Source organism: Buceros rhinoceros, unplaced genomic scaffold (assembly GCF_000710305.1).
Source record: "Buceros rhinoceros silvestris isolate BGI_N320 unplaced genomic scaffold, ASM71030v1 scaffold4336, whole genome shotgun sequence".
In the NCBI taxonomy this organism is placed as follows: Eukaryota; Metazoa; Chordata; class Aves; order Bucerotiformes; family Bucerotidae; genus Buceros; species Buceros rhinoceros.
Genome location: NW_010416792.1, coordinates 81256 through 98221, shown reverse-complemented (window position 1 = coordinate 98221; position 16966 = coordinate 81256). Strand labels below are relative to the sequence as shown.

General features: G+C 38.7%; 1 protein-coding gene across 1 annotated transcript in view; it reads left to right on the top strand.

Annotated features, from left to right (window-relative positions):
• Nucleotides 1-16966, top strand: part of SYNE1 (spectrin repeat containing, nuclear envelope 1) — a gene marked incomplete at its 3' end in the record, with an annotated part of 103966 nt that overhangs the window by 8217 nt on the left and 78783 nt on the right. The window contains exons 5-19 of the mRNA XM_010137933.1: nucleotides 1090-1233; nucleotides 1584-1739; nucleotides 3171-3335; nucleotides 4431-4603; nucleotides 5482-5635; nucleotides 5779-5922; nucleotides 6152-6316; nucleotides 7550-7867; nucleotides 8599-8754; nucleotides 9443-9613; nucleotides 10365-10691; nucleotides 12000-12152; nucleotides 13384-13551; nucleotides 14457-14633; nucleotides 15506-15652. Coding sequence (XP_010136235.1) covers nucleotides 1090-1233; nucleotides 1584-1739; nucleotides 3171-3335; nucleotides 4431-4603; nucleotides 5482-5635; nucleotides 5779-5922; nucleotides 6152-6316; nucleotides 7550-7867; nucleotides 8599-8754; nucleotides 9443-9613; nucleotides 10365-10691; nucleotides 12000-12152; nucleotides 13384-13551; nucleotides 14457-14633; nucleotides 15506-15652 — 2718 coding nt within the window. The remainder of the gene's footprint in view (nucleotides 1-1089; nucleotides 1234-1583; nucleotides 1740-3170; nucleotides 3336-4430; nucleotides 4604-5481; nucleotides 5636-5778; nucleotides 5923-6151; nucleotides 6317-7549; nucleotides 7868-8598; nucleotides 8755-9442; nucleotides 9614-10364; nucleotides 10692-11999; nucleotides 12153-13383; nucleotides 13552-14456; nucleotides 14634-15505; nucleotides 15653-16966) is intronic.

The window sequence follows — 16966 nt, the reverse complement described above, 5'->3', positions numbered from 1 at the left end:
CTGTTTCAAATCAATGCTGCCTAGCCAGCTGAGAAAAAGTTCAAATACTTTTAATACATCATGTAAGAAAACCTTTCAGAGAAAATTCTCAGGTAGCAAGGATGTACCTTTCTTCATCTCAGGGTTGCTATGGAAAGAGGATGTTCTTAGAGGTTAGTCTTTTTGAGCCAAGCATTTTTTCAGTCTCAAATTAAACATCAGACTGAAAACTAAGCCTTGAAGTGGTAAGGCTGTAGCTAAAAAGAAAACTAAATAAGTTTGTGGGGGGAAAAAAAAAACCAGCCAGAGCACAGACACTATGCTGTTCGGGGTTCTATTCCATATGAATTATTTCAGATGCTCTTTTTTTTTTTAAATCATGCATATAAACCTACAAGAGCCTGGAGGGGGTAAGGCGTTAGCTAAAAAAAAAACTAAAAAAGTTTGGGGGGGGAAAAAAAAAACCAGCCAGAGCACAGACACTATGCTGTTCGGGGTTCTATTCCATATGAATTATTTCAGATGCTCTTTTTTTTTTTAAATCATGCATATAAACCTACAAGAAAAATATGCAAACACTGAAAGAAGGCCAACATATGCCTTTATGCACATGTTTTTATATCCAAAATTTTACACTAAAAAAGAATATAATCAGAAATGACACCCAGGATTGGGTGTCAACTCAGTCATACACCACCTAGGAATAGTGGCAGCCCATTTTAAGGATGGGTCAGTGTGAACAACTACAGCCAGATGTTAGGTAAGTCATATCCCAAATTAGCCTTTATTCAGACCGCTTTGGCTGTGTGAGTTAGACTTGCATTGAGTCAAAGCTCATGCAATCTGCAAAGTTTTCAGTTCAGAGAGAATTTGCTTCAGCCTCCCCTCAACTACGTAGACATATCCTGCATTGTTGCCTGTATGTTGCCTCTTAAAGAGGTGCTCTCAGGCTTTTCTTTCAGTGTCTGTTTGTGGGATGAGAAGGAGCAGAACTGCTGTAATTTATTTGAAGTGCTGTGTATTCTTTTGGTGTGCTTGATCTCTGTGTTGGGCATTACAGTTATGCCCTATGCAGTGAGACTGTTGATAGAATTGTGTGTGTCTTCCCAGAACTTAAAGATCCAGATGAAGGACTTTGAAGCAACTGCTGAGCCTCTGCAGGAGTGGCTGACCACAACAGAGAAGATGGTACAAGGAAGTAGCAGTCGGCTGCACGATCTTCCATCCAAGAGGAGAGAACAGCAAAAGTTGCAGGTGACTTCTTATGAGCCTTTTTAACACAGTCAAGCCTTCTTGTCCCATCCTCCTGGCATCACTGATTCCTTACAATCATTCTAGCATGATCAATTCCTTGATCATTCTAGCATCCTGACCTCTCAGTAAGATGCAAACTAGTTTCAAAGATTGCTGTTGATGATACCATTGCATCAGGTTTTGCTTCTCCACGTTTCTTATGACATGCTGCTTCATTGCTGTAGCCGTATGGTGTGCCTTTCTCAGCAAGCTTGCCATATGTCACTTCTATTTTTCATGGGGCCTTCATGCTTCTATGTTTCCTGCTTTCTTGCACCCACTCTTAAGACTAACGTGCTTGTGCTTTACAGTCTGCCCTTGAGGAAATAAGCTGCCATGAGCATCAGCTCAACAGGCTAAAAGAAAAAGCTCAGCAGCTGTGGGAAGAGCAAGCTGTCAGCAAAAGCTTTATGCGCAGAGTGTCTCAGTTGTCTTCTCAATATCTTACTCTAAGCAATCTGATAAAGGTAATGCATCCCGTGTTTGTGCTTTTAAGCAGTTTGTTTGGTGTATGTGGGGAAAATGGAAAGACTGAAATGTGAAACACAGCAATTGTCTTCCTTGTCTGCTCTGCAGAATTGCGATTTTTATTTTTTTTAAATGTGTTTTGATTAAAAACTAAACACCACCTAATTATATAATAATCGTGTTTGATTTTGATTGTTTCAAGGATTTAAGACATTTTAGTTTTGTAATAATTGGCACATGAAAGAATTATTTTTCAAAACTTAGGGGAGTTGTTATTTTGGATTTGGTTTTTTTAGAAAATACAGAAAAGTTATGACTTCATTGCATCCTATAATGATGATTAATTATTTTAATTGTGGTTTCATCTAAAACTAATAGATTTGTCTTCTAAGAAAATTATCTCTTTGGCTGCTTCTGAAGGCTCAAGTGGAGGCATAGGCCGAACTCTAAAGCATCAGGCTAGGAGCTGAGATTTCAACCTGGCTCTGTTTTGTTGAGTGGTGCTTACACGCTTTGCTGTTTGATAGTCCACTTTTTCTACTGAGTAAACAGATAAGAAAATCTTTGTGTTAAGACTTACTTTTCACAAAGTTCCAGTCATAAAGGAGGCTTGATATCAAATTAGATTTATAGTTATTACAGTAATGACAATAATTAAGGATATAGAAAGTGTGTTATGGGATAACAATTCAATTCAGAAGGCATGTTTGGGCAATTCCTACCTTGTTAATTTCTACTTTTTTTTTTCAGAAATAAAAATTGTAAAGCATATCTAGAGCTATATATCTTGCTGAAAATGATTTATTGTATATGTGGCCCTAATAAATTTTCATGACTGCTCAAAAGGGAAAGATGCGTGAGTTACTAACAAGCTTTTGTGGACGGAACTTGTAGGATGAGAGGTAGAAGTCTGAGGCAGAGGATACGTATGATTCAGCCTGTGAGAGAAATCCTGAAATTCTTTGGATAGCCCTGGACACTTGAGAAAGATCCCTCTCAGTAGCCTCCTAAGCCTGTTCCAATGTCTTGACTTGAGTTCTCTGTCATTGTGTGAAGTAACGCTCTGGTCTGTGTTCTTGTTCATCTCGGGCCTTTTAGCAATGTAATGAGCATTTATTTTTTGATTTGTATGAGTGTTAGTGATTTTTCAGAAGAATGGTTTTACTGCTGGGAGTCCCTGTGGAAAGCAGTTTGTTCTTTTCCACAGAGTAGTGCCGTGGTGGCATAGCTTCACAGGCTTGGACAGCTCGTTTGTGTGTATGTGTACGCCAAATTCATTCCATGCTCAAACAAGCGTACTTGTATCTATCAATACATGAAGAGAATTTCTGCTTATAGTTTATGGAACTCATTCTAAAGTCCCTAAGTAGGTATGGGGAATAAGCAGTCTGTTGAATAGCTACTGGTGCTAATTACTGTATGAATTACAGGAGAAGGTTTCCAGAATGGATAGGGTCGTAGCAGAACACCAGCAGTTCTCTCACAGTGTCAAGGACCTCCAGGACTGGGTGGCTGATGCAGTTCACATGCTGGATTCCTACTGTCATCCCACTGCAGATAAGAGCATTCTGGACAGCCGGATGTTAAAGCTAGAGGTATGGAAACAACAAACTCTAAAACCTGCTCTTTTTAGATCTGTAGGAAGAATGGAAATACAAGATACTTTATATTAGTTGTTGCATGTTAGTGTAACGACTGTTGTCATTCAGACACTGATTTTTCATTTACTCAAAAGTAACTTTTTATAGAGGAAAGAGCTCATTATTAGAAGTTTCCTTTAAGAAGGATATAGGAACCTTTATGACTTGGAAAACTGCATACATGCAGATTCTTTAAAAAGTCTGAAGATGTGTGGCTGCTGAAAGTTAAGTGGAAGAAGTAGGATATTCACTTCTTGTAGTTTAATGTTATTGCCCAGATCTTACAGGTGATATTGATGATTCAGAACAGCTTTTCCTGTAGTTGTTTGCTTTGAAAATGGTGACTGCAGTTAAGAAAATAGCATCTACTTGTATCACTGCACAAAGATGTTGAAGAACAGTACTCAGAAAATTATACTTTTCATATTATTGATGTCTCAGATTTTGAGGCCACAGCTCCAAATCTGAACAAAATTATAAGGATACATCAAAGAGCAAGAGATTGTAGCAAAATTCTAAAATTATGTTTTACTATTTGTTCATTGAGTTTTTGGAGTTCATGCTTTCAGGCTTTTCATGACTTTCCGTAGTGTTAGAAGCTGTTAGTTTGCCACTGTGGAGCTCCAGGAGCTGAAGTCTCTAAGCTGATGGTACTGATAGTCTACTGAGTTTGTATGTTGATGCCTTTTTGTTGCAAATAGATCCTAGAATTGTAGAACTGTATTTTAGCCCTGTAGAAGAGCCTTGTTGACACATCTTGTTTTCTCTGTGAATGAATCCTCCTGTTTTCCATCTCAATGACATTCCTTTTGGAATGTCAGCTTTTCCACCAAACAGTACCTTCTCCAATACACTGTAAGTACCTGCAGAGATTCCATGAAAACTTCCACCTCAACTCTTTGAAAGTCACTTTTTCCTTCTGAAGCCCACTGTGAACCCACTGTCCCTCTTCCAAATGACTCTTTGTAGAAGTTGCTGAATTTTACCAGCTCGTTTTCCAGTAAAGCCAGTTAGTTTATTAATGTAAAATAATATATGTGCACTTTTTAGGGACTCTTAGCAGTGAAACAGGAAAAAGAAATCCAAATGAAAATGGTTCTGACAAGAGGAGAATCTGTTTTGCAAAATACTTCTCTGGAGGGAGTGCCAGTGATTGAACGGCAGTTGCAAACCCTGAAGGACAGCTGGGCTTCTCTTCTGTCTGCTTGTATCCAGTGCAAGAGGTAAAAACGGCACAAGGTGCAGAATGATGCTTAGCGGTAAAGCATTATTAAAATTTTTGAAAAGTTAATTCCCAGAGTTTTGTTATTACAAGAGTCAGATTCATATAAAATGACCGGATGTTCTTAATAATGCAGGTCTAAAGGCCTTAAGTGACATACTCAGTTAGAGTAGGAAAAAGGGAGGGTGCTGTAAGGGATCTAAGTTTTGTTAACATTTATTGTCAGTACCCTCTTAGAAGTGGGTTCCATGTTCATAATCTTGGTGCGAATTTTACTTTGAGTTGCACTTCATGCCTTGAATTGTTCTCAGAAATAAGAAGATCTTGTCACATACATTAATAGTTGGCTATGTCAAGATCCTGTCTGGTTGTCCACTTGTTAGCATTTCACAGAAGGATCTGTAATTACGGTGTCCAATAGCGATGCTCAAAGTGATAAAGAAATACAGGCAAAAAAATGCAGCTGGTTTTGATGGAGCATCATTGGTTGCAAATATTTCAATTGAAAACAACAAAGGTAATTCAGCTTCAGAATGCAGCAACTTTTGAATGTATGCAGAGGGGCAGAAAATTTCTGATTCTGGATCTTACACTTAGAGTTGCATTTTAGTTACTGAAGCTAGAACACGTAACTCAAGCTAGCTACATAACTTACAGACCTCCTTAATAATCCAAGTTTGGAAAACTTAATTTCTCTTTATCAGCCAAACAGAGCTCCTAGTTAAAACCTGGAGGGTTTTAACAGCTCTGTCTCAGACTGCTTAGCTTCTGATATATCTTTCTTATACAGTCTAGAATAACTGTATATTACTCTATCGCACTACTTAAACAGCATGAGAACTTCCATTTTCATAGTGAATATGTATTTTTAAATTACAGTCAACTGGAAGGAGCTCTCTCCAAATGGACAAGTTACCAGGATGATGTTCGTCAGTTTTCCAGCTGGATGGATAAAGTGGAAGCCAGTATGAATGCTTCTGAAAGGCAATATGCTGAACTGAGGGAAAAAACAGCTGCCCTCAGCAAAGCAAAGGTGTGTTTGCTTTACAACAAACAAGCAACAAGCCCATATGAGCATATAAGCCATGAAAAAGGCTGAATAACTTCAAGATTAATCTGTGGTCTCATTTTAATGCTGCCCATTCATAAATGTGTTGTTTTGTTTCTGTTCTGCAGCTACTCAGTGAGGAGGTGTTGAGTCACAGCAGCCTGTTGGAGACAATTGAGGTGAAAGGAGGTGGGATAGCTGAGCATTATGTCACTCAGCTTGAACTCCAGGAACTTCAGGAGCGATATAAGTTCCTCAAAGACAGAACAAAGGTACAGTTTTACTTGATAGCACTCCAAGATAAGAGTCCAATGCAAATTTCTAGTGGAGGAATCTGAGTACTCTTGAATTCTGGGAGAGCTCATTATCAGATAAAAACCTTTTCCCTTGATGGAATTGCGGGTTTTATGTTTTCTTTTCTGTTTCTTCTTTTCTGTTTATGGTTTGATGATACACTAAGATATATATATACACACATATATGTAAATATTTTACAAACAGGAGGCAGTAGCAAAAGCTGAAGGACTGCTTAACTTACATCAAGAGTACCAAAGAAATCTGAAAGCCTTTGAAGTATGGCTGGAGAAGGAACAGGAAAAGCTTGACTGTTTATCGCATCTTGATGGTGATGCCCAGAAACAGGAAGCAACACTCCGAGACTTACAGGTTCATAATGTGTGACACTAAGTAAAAAAAAAATCCTACTTGTAAAATAATGGAATGGTATTGATTACCAGAAAAAAAATTCATCTTTTGTTGTCTCAACAATAGCTCGGAATCACATTATATAGAATTACTTTGCTGCTCAGAAGTGGTTCTATTAAAGTCGGTGGAAACATTGTAACTCATTTCCAGAAAGTGTCAGGCCTTGAATGAAGTCTCCAAGCACACTAATGCTTTCTTGCAAGTACTGAATTTTTAGATATTGGCCTATCTCTTCTTTTCCCCGTGTTTCATAAAAAACCAAAAGTATTCTTTTCATTGGTTTTTCATGTTTTATTGCTTACAATGCAGATGCATCTACTTCCAGGCAGTTCTAGTCATGCAGACTAGCTCTCATGGCGAGGTGGGAAGACTATTCCTGAATCTCTTAAGTGACAGTGAAGGTTGAACCTACAGTACTTCAGTAATTTTGCAGTTATGGTCTTAAGCTGACTTAAAATACTTCTCATACCTGTTGTTGAATTAGCAAAAGGCCTGTGCTTGAGTTGTGAAATATTTATTATTTTATTCAGGATACTGAATCCATTTCAAAAATCTGAATATATATCTCAAATATAAACTAAGGCAACATGCAACTGTATTTTGTTAATGTTTTCTAATCAGATTGAGTCCCTTCATACTTTGTAATCAAGTTCCAATAAGGATAAAATAACACAGCTGTCCAGAAGAGGGTCTCAAGAATTATTTTGCAATGATGTTTCAAACATATGTAAAAATAAATAGGTTGGTTTATTTAAAAAAATTGAAGCCTTGCCTTGTTCCTTGTTTTCAAACAGATTCAACTTTAGATTCAGTCTTACAGCTTGCTTGCCATAGCTGGAAATTTTTGAGTTTAGGGCTGTACTGAATGGATTGCATCCATCCCGTGCCAGCTTGGACAGCTAGTGTTTCAGCACTGATGATAAACTTAGCAGGAGGGGAAAGAACTTAATGCATGCTTTGTCAATAATTTTCTCCAATCATTTGTCAATAATGGTGATATTTGGTTGGCTTTGTAAGTGAGCATGTCATCAGAGGTGGTCTTAGAGATAGTGTCATATGTGTTCAACCATAAATAACTAAAGGGGCTATCTAGATAATGTGAGGTTTTATCTTAAGTAGAACCAGGGCTTTATTTGCCACGTGTGAATGAAATCTGTTAATGTAGGGTATGTATCCATAACTCTGCCTTTACAGGAGCTGCAAGTCCACTGTGTGGAAGGACAAGCATTATTGAATGCTGCTGTCCATGCCAGAGAGGAGGTGATTCCCTGGGGCATTCCTCAGGTGGAAGACCGAGCCCTGGAATCCTTACGGCAGGATTGGCAAGTTTATCAGCACAGGCTTTCTGAAGCAAGAAGCCAGTTAAATGCCACTGTGAGCAGGCTGAGGTTAATGGAGAAGAAATTTCAGAAAGTTAATGACTGGCTAACAGACCTGGAGGAGAAAGTTAATATTAGGACTGGGAGGCAGTCTGGTAGAGCAACAAAGGAGATACAGCTTCAACAAATGAAGGTAAGCCATATAGTTAAGGCATTCCTTAAACAAAATGCTCTGTGAGGATTCCATATCAGTTCCTGGTTGCACTGTGAAAATGACAGGAAGCATTGCAATTTATTCTAAGTTGGTGCGTAGAATGATGGATCCAAGTGAGCTTCATGCCTTCTGGGTCCAGGTTCCTCCCATTTTACTGGTAGAGGTGTGGCTATACCAATGTTGAAATCTCATAGGGAGGTCTGGAATTCATATGCTTTGTGATGTGTGAATAACTGAGGACAAAGATTGGTCTGGAGTGGAAAAGTGTTAATGTGGTAACAAGAATAAAACATGACCAGCTGCGTTGTGAAGTCTCTGCTGTGTTGATGTAGTAATTCTCCTTTAGTCACTGCAAGAGAAGACATGGTTCTGAATAAACACAGGAAGTGGATTTGAAGAGATTCAAGGTTACGCTTTACAATCCCCTTTAAAACCTCAGGCAAATTCTATAGGAAGTCCATTTCTGTTATTAATGGCGGGGGAGGGGAAGGAGAAAAAGTATAGAATCTGTTGCAATGCAGTCCATACGGTATAAAAAAGACTTCCAGCATATTTATGTCAACCTTCTTCAGAATCTGGTTTTGGTTTTTTCAAACGCAATCATGTGTTTCTTTTCTTTTTCAATGATTTTAACTTAGTTACAAATAAATTCCTGTTGTGTTTAAGAAGTTTGAATCAGTCATATAAGCTGGATAATGTCTTTGTCATAGAAGTGGCATGAAGAAATTACAATCTACAAAGATGATGTGGAGGAAGTTGGGGTATTGGCTCAGCAAATACTAGAGGAAAGTCTCACTGCAAGTAGAATGGGAAGCCAGGCTACGCAGCTTACATCTCGTTACCAAACTCTTCTTCTTCATGTCTTGGTAAGTAATGAAAATTAATTCATTGTAACATCGTAAATTGTCAGTTAAGAAGCAAGTATAAACTGATGTTCTTAATTAGACTTTATCAGAGTTTACGCATTACGTGGACTCAGTAAGACTCAGTTCATATACGTACACAGACATACAGGTAGATTTCATTGGACTAAATGTATCGGAGAAGCATAATCAGGATAATGCCTATTCAAAAATACTCTGTATTAATCAGATGTTGTTCCTGTCTTTTTTTGGCAGTTACAGGAGAGAAATTCAGAATTCAGTATGTTTGAATGCTAAACTACCTCTAGAGAAATGTTTTCAGGTTATCACTGAAACACATAGATAAGCGGAAAATTTGAATTGATAAGGTACAGTCTTCAGGTCACTTTAAGTAGTAAGTGTCTCATAGTACCATAATCACAGGTCACAATTCAAATTTCAAAATATAAGTATCTTTTCAGTGTTTAGTACTAACTCAGTTTTAACATTAATCATTGCTATATGTACAATCTGACAAGACTCCAGTAAGAATTACCCACTAGATGTGAATGAAGTCAAAACCTCTGAGTTTAATCTTAGTGTATCAGGTTTTATTACTAAATAGCAATTTGTTGCTATATTTAGCCAATAGCAATGATAAACAGCTGGGTGGTTCTTGTTTTCTCCCCCTACCCTCCATATTTGTTTGAAGGAGCAAATAAAGTTTCTGGAAGAAGAAATACGCTGTATGGAGGAGTCAGAATTGGCTTTTAGTGCTTACACGAATTGGTATGGAGCTACTAACAAGAACTTCAGAAACGTGATCACCAAGTCTGATGTGGTTGATAAAACAGCAATGGAGAAAAAAGTACAGAAGCTAGAGGTATAATTCTTTGGAATACAATTTTTGTTTCTGCTCACCAAAAAGAGGCTATATTTTAACATGCATCTTGACAGCTGCTTAAAATTCTGCCTTCACCTTGCCCAAAGAAGCTAATAGGATAAAGACCACCCGGTATAAAACTTCCTGTTCTCATGTCATATACACATTAGATAACAGTTTGGTTGTTGAGGTTATGAATAGTCCTAAATAATACAATACTATCCTTCCATAAAGCATTTTTGTATGTCTTCTGGTTTAGGTTAAACCTTGAAATAAATTCCCCTCACAAGGCATCCTGTCATGCATATTTTATACCAGTGTACACTGTTACAGGAAGGGCTTCCTGTTTCTCCTTGTTGAAATAACTGAATCATGAAACTTACATTTCACCCCAGAGTTCATCTGCAGCTTAAACATAATACACTAAGGGAAAACTTCCATGTATTCCAGAATTTGGAGTACACATTCTCTTGTGATATCCCTCATCTTCAGTGTTTATCTCCACAAGCCCACTGCAGAACAAAGTACTTGCTTTTTTTTCTGCTTCCTTCTAGTTTACCACACCTTAACTCCAGGCAATTCTGTGATGAAAAGACCATTCAGTTTCCCTAGCAATACCTCCTGTGTCCTTAGCAAAATAAAGAAAAAAACCCCAAATTGTTAGCCTCTCACTGATAATAGAACTACAATGAATACTAATAAAAATTCCAAGAGCTTGTGCACATTATGTTAACCAACACGTGCTTCACAGCTGCTGTTGAGTGATATGGACATAGGCCACAGTTTACTGAAATCTGCCCGTGAGAAGGGGGAGCGAGCTATAAAGTACATGGAAGAAAATGAAGTTGACCAGTTAAGAAAAGAAATTGGAGATCATGTGGAAGAGCTTGAAGAGCTGGCTGGCTCCATCAGGAAAGAGCACATGACTTCAGAGAAGAGCCTTCAGCTGGCAAAGGAGTTCTCAGACAAGTACAAGGCACAGACTCAGTGGGTCATAGAGTACCAATCCATGTTGAATGTTCCAGCAGAGCCAAAGAGCGAACTCTATGAGAAGAAGGCCCAGTTGTCCAAATACAAGGTAAAAAGGGGTTATATCATTGTACTAGCAAATCAGTTTTGACCTAGTGACTCACAATAAATTCTCTGATAGAGGCGTCTGTTCAAGTTTCCTCAATAGATGTATGAGATACCTCTGATCTGGATGTCCAAATCAGCGTCAAAGTGAAAATATGCATAATACCTGCATCTACAAACCAGACTTAGCACCTGGGTTTGAAATGCAAATGTCCTAATAAGGTTTCTTCATGTGAAAATTTCCTATTATGGAGCAAAATTGTTACATGAGTACACATACAAGTAATTCCCCTGATATCAACAGTTAACTGCTCTTTAAGCAAGGATAGAAAACAGTTGATTATTCTTCACTGCAAGCATTGCCTCTGTTTACATTGGCTTGAAAGGCTGTCTGGTTACAGCTGGATGACCCAGCTCAACTGGTATCTAAGACAGTCAGCTGCTATGTCCTCCTGTTTATAGTTAGGATTTTAATGAAGTGAGTTGGGTTTTTTTCCAGTTGTAAAAATGAGTGGAAAACATTGTTCAACAAACCCCATTGTTTTTCTTAATGATGTTTTTCTAAAATAATCCAAGATTGCAGGTGTTTCAGGTGTGTACTGGGTCTGACTGGAATGGAGCTAACTCTTCTCATAGCAGCCCATAGACCGCTGAGCTTTACATTTGTGGCTGGAACAGTGTTGCTAACGAACCAGTGTTTTGGCAATTGCTGAGCAGTACCTGCTCAGCATTAAGGCTTTCTCTCTGAAACTGCCCACTATCCATCACGGGCTTCAGTACTCAAACTCATATGTCATAGCTGGGTGCTTGCTTTCTACACATTTGGGGAACTGGTATCTCACTGTCATTACATAGATGCAGGCATATGCCACACTGTCTGAGCCAGTAACACAAGGACACAACAGATCAGATTGCATACTCTTGAGAATACAGTGTTATGTGCTTGTTCGCCTACTGTCTCGTTAAGGGGATGGCTTTGGTGATAGTTTCCCACCTATTTGCAGAATTTTGTTCCTCTGAGCAAGTTTCATCCCTAGCACTTGCCCCTTCACACAGATTAGCTCCTTTCCTTCACCACTTCCAGGTTATGAGCCATACTACTAGCCACTCACAGAAGGAGCAATTGCTTTTAGATGCCTGCAGAGTTGTTGTCTCCAGGCATGGCTGAGAAACATAGTCCTGTACTGGTAGCAAAGATCTGGAAAAGATGACATATACCATGATAGAAGGCTGTGCTTCAGATCAAAGGGAAGTTAGTGAAGTAGATCTTCAGTGTTCAACAGATGCGTTTTAATTCTTGCTTTCATTGTAGTCCATACAGCAGACTGTTCTGTCCCATGAGCCTTCAATAAAATCAGTGATTGAAAAGGGAGAAGCACTTTTTGAACTGGTGAATGATATGTCTCTAAGGAAAAACATTCAAGACCTTCAGAGCAGTTACCAGGAGCTCTGCAGCACAACAAAGGTAAAAAATCAGGAAGAAAACTCTAGGTTCTTTCAATTTGTTATATTTCTTCCCCTCTTTGAGAAGATGACTGTTTCATGCTGTCTGGTCACACCCTTTACACAAAGCCAGTTAGATTTAATCACTTCAGTTTGGATGAGGAGGAGGAGGAGTTCTTGAATACGGAAAGAACTTCTGCCTAAATAAAACTAAATGAGAATAGCTGAAATGAATTTTTAATGTGGCAGGTGAAGTCTTTGTAGCACTAAGGGGAAATGTATCAGTGATTAGTTTATAGTTTTGTTACTGTTTTGAATTGTTTTGGATATATTTCTAAATGCATTATTTCTTGAAGGGACAGATGCCCTTAAATTACATTTTGTGTCTTGTTTCTGCTAGATCTCGCACGAACCCTGATTAGTTTAGTTGTTGGATAGGAGTCATTGGAGAAAATGAACTGCAAGATAGCTATCATTTAATTCAGTAAGGGCATTATTAATTAACATTGATGCATTAGTCCACATGTGTGTAGTACTCTGAAAGATCTAATACTTCTAAATTTGTCCTAAAGTATGATTATTCCTAAAGCTTTTAATAGGTTATGCTCTTAACAAGGATAAGCTCTACAAATCAAGTTAGTACTTGTGTTTGATCTAAGTAATTTTAATTGCCAATCCATCAACAATAGCAGATGATTTTATTTCAGTCAATTTTTAATTTAGAGACTTTCCTCTGATCTCTACTAGAAAACTGGTATATACTGCATTAGATGTAATATAAACAACTTAAATGTAGAAAAATCTTTCTTAAAAAGAATAAATACGTTTTAACTTGGTGTGCGCGTTCTTAATTTGCCTACCGCAACCACAGGCAGTGTGGATGTGCAAAGGCTGTAAGCAGCAGGAACCCAACCATAGCATTTGGTAGGTCAAAGAGCATGTAATAACTATAATAAATGGTTCCAAATGAAATTAACGTCAAGTGGACAGTGTTCCTTTCCTTAAAGTAAGGAGATCCTCAGTATTTGAGGTACAGTATTTCATCTGGAGTGAAAATACTGCTCAGTACCACAGAGTTTATCCACTCCAGTAATCCCTTTGAAGTCTTCCTTAACAGTCTAACCATGTGTGAGTCCCTCAGAGAAGTACAACTTAAAAAGATAACTCTGACTATGTTTTCAAGCTCTTGGTGTTTTTTGTTTTTATTCTTGTGGTTATCTAAATATTTCATTTTGGTTATTGTGTATCTGCAGGCATACGTTGAAACCCTAGAAGTGAGAGTTAAAGAACATGAGGATTACAACAGTGAATTGCAAGAAGGGGAGAAATGGTTATTACATATGTCCAGCAGGCTGGTCAGCCCCGACCTCATGGAGAGTAACAATCTTGAAATAATCACTCAGCAACTGGCTAACCACAAGGTGGGTTTGCTGTTGGGTAAACTTTCTTTCTCCGGTAATCTAGGATTTTTCTTCTTTGTTTCTCTGTCTCCACTCCAGAGCTCAGTTATTTGTCACTCATCTGTTTTATTCCTCTTCACTGCTAACTGTGTAAATAAGCATCAGTGTTGCTAATGCAGTTAACAAATCTATCTTGTTGTTAGCACTGTTTCCTGGTTGAGACTTCATCTGCACAAGAATTTTGTTGTACACTGATCTGAATTCTGAGTCAGCTTTTTGCTGAGATGTCCCGGGAAACAGACCACAAAAGCAGAATAGGGTCATTTTACTCCTAAGACATTTTTTGGTCTGGTACTTCTAAGGATAAAAAAAATATTTAAAATTTTAACACGCATACATACACACCCTTAGGTTGTAACAGTTCTAACATGCTCTTTAGAAGGTAAAAGAAAGCAAAATCCAGCCTTCCCCACCACTCCCTGAAACTGAGATTCCAAGGGCAAATATTGAAATGTTTTAACTCATTGTAATTAGTGTGTTATTCTTTTAAGTAGCCCTTTATATAAAAAAAATTGTCTCCACTGAAGTCAATGGAAGACCTATCTAGAATGGAAGAGATTACTGAATATGATTTGATTGAGTATCAGATTTAGTCCCTGTTATTAGACTCGAGAGGAGCCCTGGAGAGCATACAACAAAGGAGGATTAACAGTATCCTTGGGACATGAGCGTGTGTTTACACATTCTAACAGCACTAGTTGTGTTTCTGTGGGATATCTATGTACAGACTTTTGACAAAGATTTTGCAATGTGCATTCTAATAGCTTGACTGTAACAATGCACATTGTCTGAAAACTTTTTTCCAAATTGCAGAACATGTTTTAAGTTTAAAATACTTCTTCAAGAATATTTTCTCTGTTTCTTAGGCTATCATGGAAGAAATTGAAGGATTCGAAGATCGTTTGAACAACCTTAAGAGTAAAGGTGATTACTTGATCAATCAATGCACAGAACATCTTCAAGCAAAATTTAAGCAAAACATACAAAGCCATCTTCAGGGGACAAAGGACAGCTATTCTGCCATATGTAGCACAGCCCAAAGAGTAAGTCTCGTTTCAAAAATGGTTTTATGCCATTTAAGAATAACACACATTATTATTTCTTTAAGTACTTGTTTCTTTAAATGGTGTAAACTTTTGACTGTTTCCATTTAAATTGACCCTACAGGTTACTAATGTAGCACTTCATCATTACTGTGCTAGAGTTGAATTCCCCGTGATCCAAGTGATGCCTTGCAGACAGCAAAACTAGTTGCCTTTCTGTTCTTACCTTAGTCTCTCCACATCCTCACTACTTGCATGTTGCACTAGCTTCTGAGCAGCTGCCGCAAGGAAACTAGAACTATTCCTACTTCAAAAACTAGGGAGCAAACTGTACTCTCAGTATCCATGGTTTGCATATGTACATAGTGGGTCTTAATTACGTGCTAGGAAATACTGTCTCTCTGAGTAAAACCAGCATATACAGCTAAGAAGGGCTAGCTGGGTCATTCTGTTAATCCAATTAGGAGATCAAGATAGCATAGTCTAAAAAAATCCAGCAAAAGCAAACAAAACCCCAAAAAGTAGACTTCATAGCCAGTAAGATTTGTAGAGGTAAACCCTCTTGCTAGGTCAATGGTAAAATGTGGAAAAAGAATAAAGAAGTGAGAGATTGTGCTCTTCATTTGCATCTTTATTTTGTTTTCCAGAAGCTGTGCCTTAGATATTGTCCATCTTCTCCACGAATTAGCAAGATGCACTGAGAGCTTAAGGAGCTTTCAACCTTTGGTACTTTAATATACGAGGGTTAAAATAACCACAGTCATAATATCCTAAACTCTGTTTTATCAGCAGTTTTCAATGTGGGAGAAGAGAGCCAATAGAGGTGTTTGAAAATATGATAATACAACGACCTTACAAAATATTTATTTTAGGTGTACCAGAGTTTGGAAAATGAACTTCAGAAGCATGTTAATCATCAGGATACCCTACAACAGTGCCAGACTTGGCTGTCTACAGTGCAGTCAGATCTAAAGCCAACTACCTGGCCACCTTTCAGCCTGGCAGATGCAGTTAAACAGGTAAAAGTTCAGCACTTTAAAATGCTCAGTTATCCTTAATAATATCCTTATCTTAACCTCAGGTAAGAGGTTTATATTACTAGAAGTTAGATACTCTCTCTGACATTCTCAGAGGGCTGTGTAGTATTCACAGCTCCAAAAGGAGTACCTTGAGTGAAAAAGAAACTGCGGGTGAAAAATCACGCAGGGCGTTTGCTAGCTGTGCTTAATGCTTCGAAATATGATATTCCACAGATGTGTTTAGCAGAGATGTTGTGTCTTTCTGCCTGTCCAATTACCCATTACCTATATGAGACTTGGTTTCATAGTACCATGGATGCAGAGTCTGTTATCAGTCAATTAAAACAACTTTTCAGCCTAAGAGTATAGAACTGCCTCTAAGCCACATTAGCCATTAAGAATGGTTTCTTTGCTTCTTGATTATTCTTAGTAACATAATGTATTATACTTTGGATTTGTACCTTGTTTTCCATTTAAACTGATATTGTAATAAAAATGCTAGAATTCAGGGTTGTCTTGTCCTCCATGTGGATTAATGGAGACCTTGAAATCCTACAGAAGGCAGCTCTGCAAGGGCAGGGGGAGCAGGAGGTTATGGTGGGGCCAGCAAGGCAGCACCTTCCCAATGACATACAGAATTGCAGCACACAGATGAGATCAGAGTTCCTCTGGTGTCAGCCACCACTTGGTGATCACCAGGCAAGCCTGTAGGGATGAGGTCAGTCCCACGTGGAGGCAGGAGGTCCGAGCAGCAAGGCAAGGCCAGGAGGATCAGCCAGGCACAGATGCACCTGTGGTGTGAGGTCCATAGGTGGGTGAGAGCCTGGGCTAACATGCAGCTCTCGAGCAAGCAGAAAGGCTTCTGAATGCTTTCCATTGGCTAGGTCCCAGCTGGGCCAAGTCAGGGCTGGCCCTGAGCAGAGGCAGCCAGACTTGAGGGAGGGGGGAATAGAGGTTGCAGATCCCTTTGGTGCACTGAGGTTCCTGACTGCTGTTGAGGATTAGCAATCTGTTCCAGTGCTTAACTGTTCTCAGCGTGAAAAATAGTTTCCTTCATATCTAGGAAGGATTTCCTTGTTGCAGCTTGTCGCTTTTCCCTCTAGTCCTTTTTCTTCTCATCTCGGCAAAGGGTTTGTCTCTTTGTCTTCTCAGTACTGCCCCCACGTTTTAAGTAATGGCAGACAGCAATTAGCCTCTCGTCTCCAGGCTGAACAAACCTAGTTCCTTCAGACCTGCCCAAATGCCACATACTACAGCCCCATATCCCCCCCAGTCCTTTGCTGGACTTGTACGGGTTTGCCAATATCTCAGTGA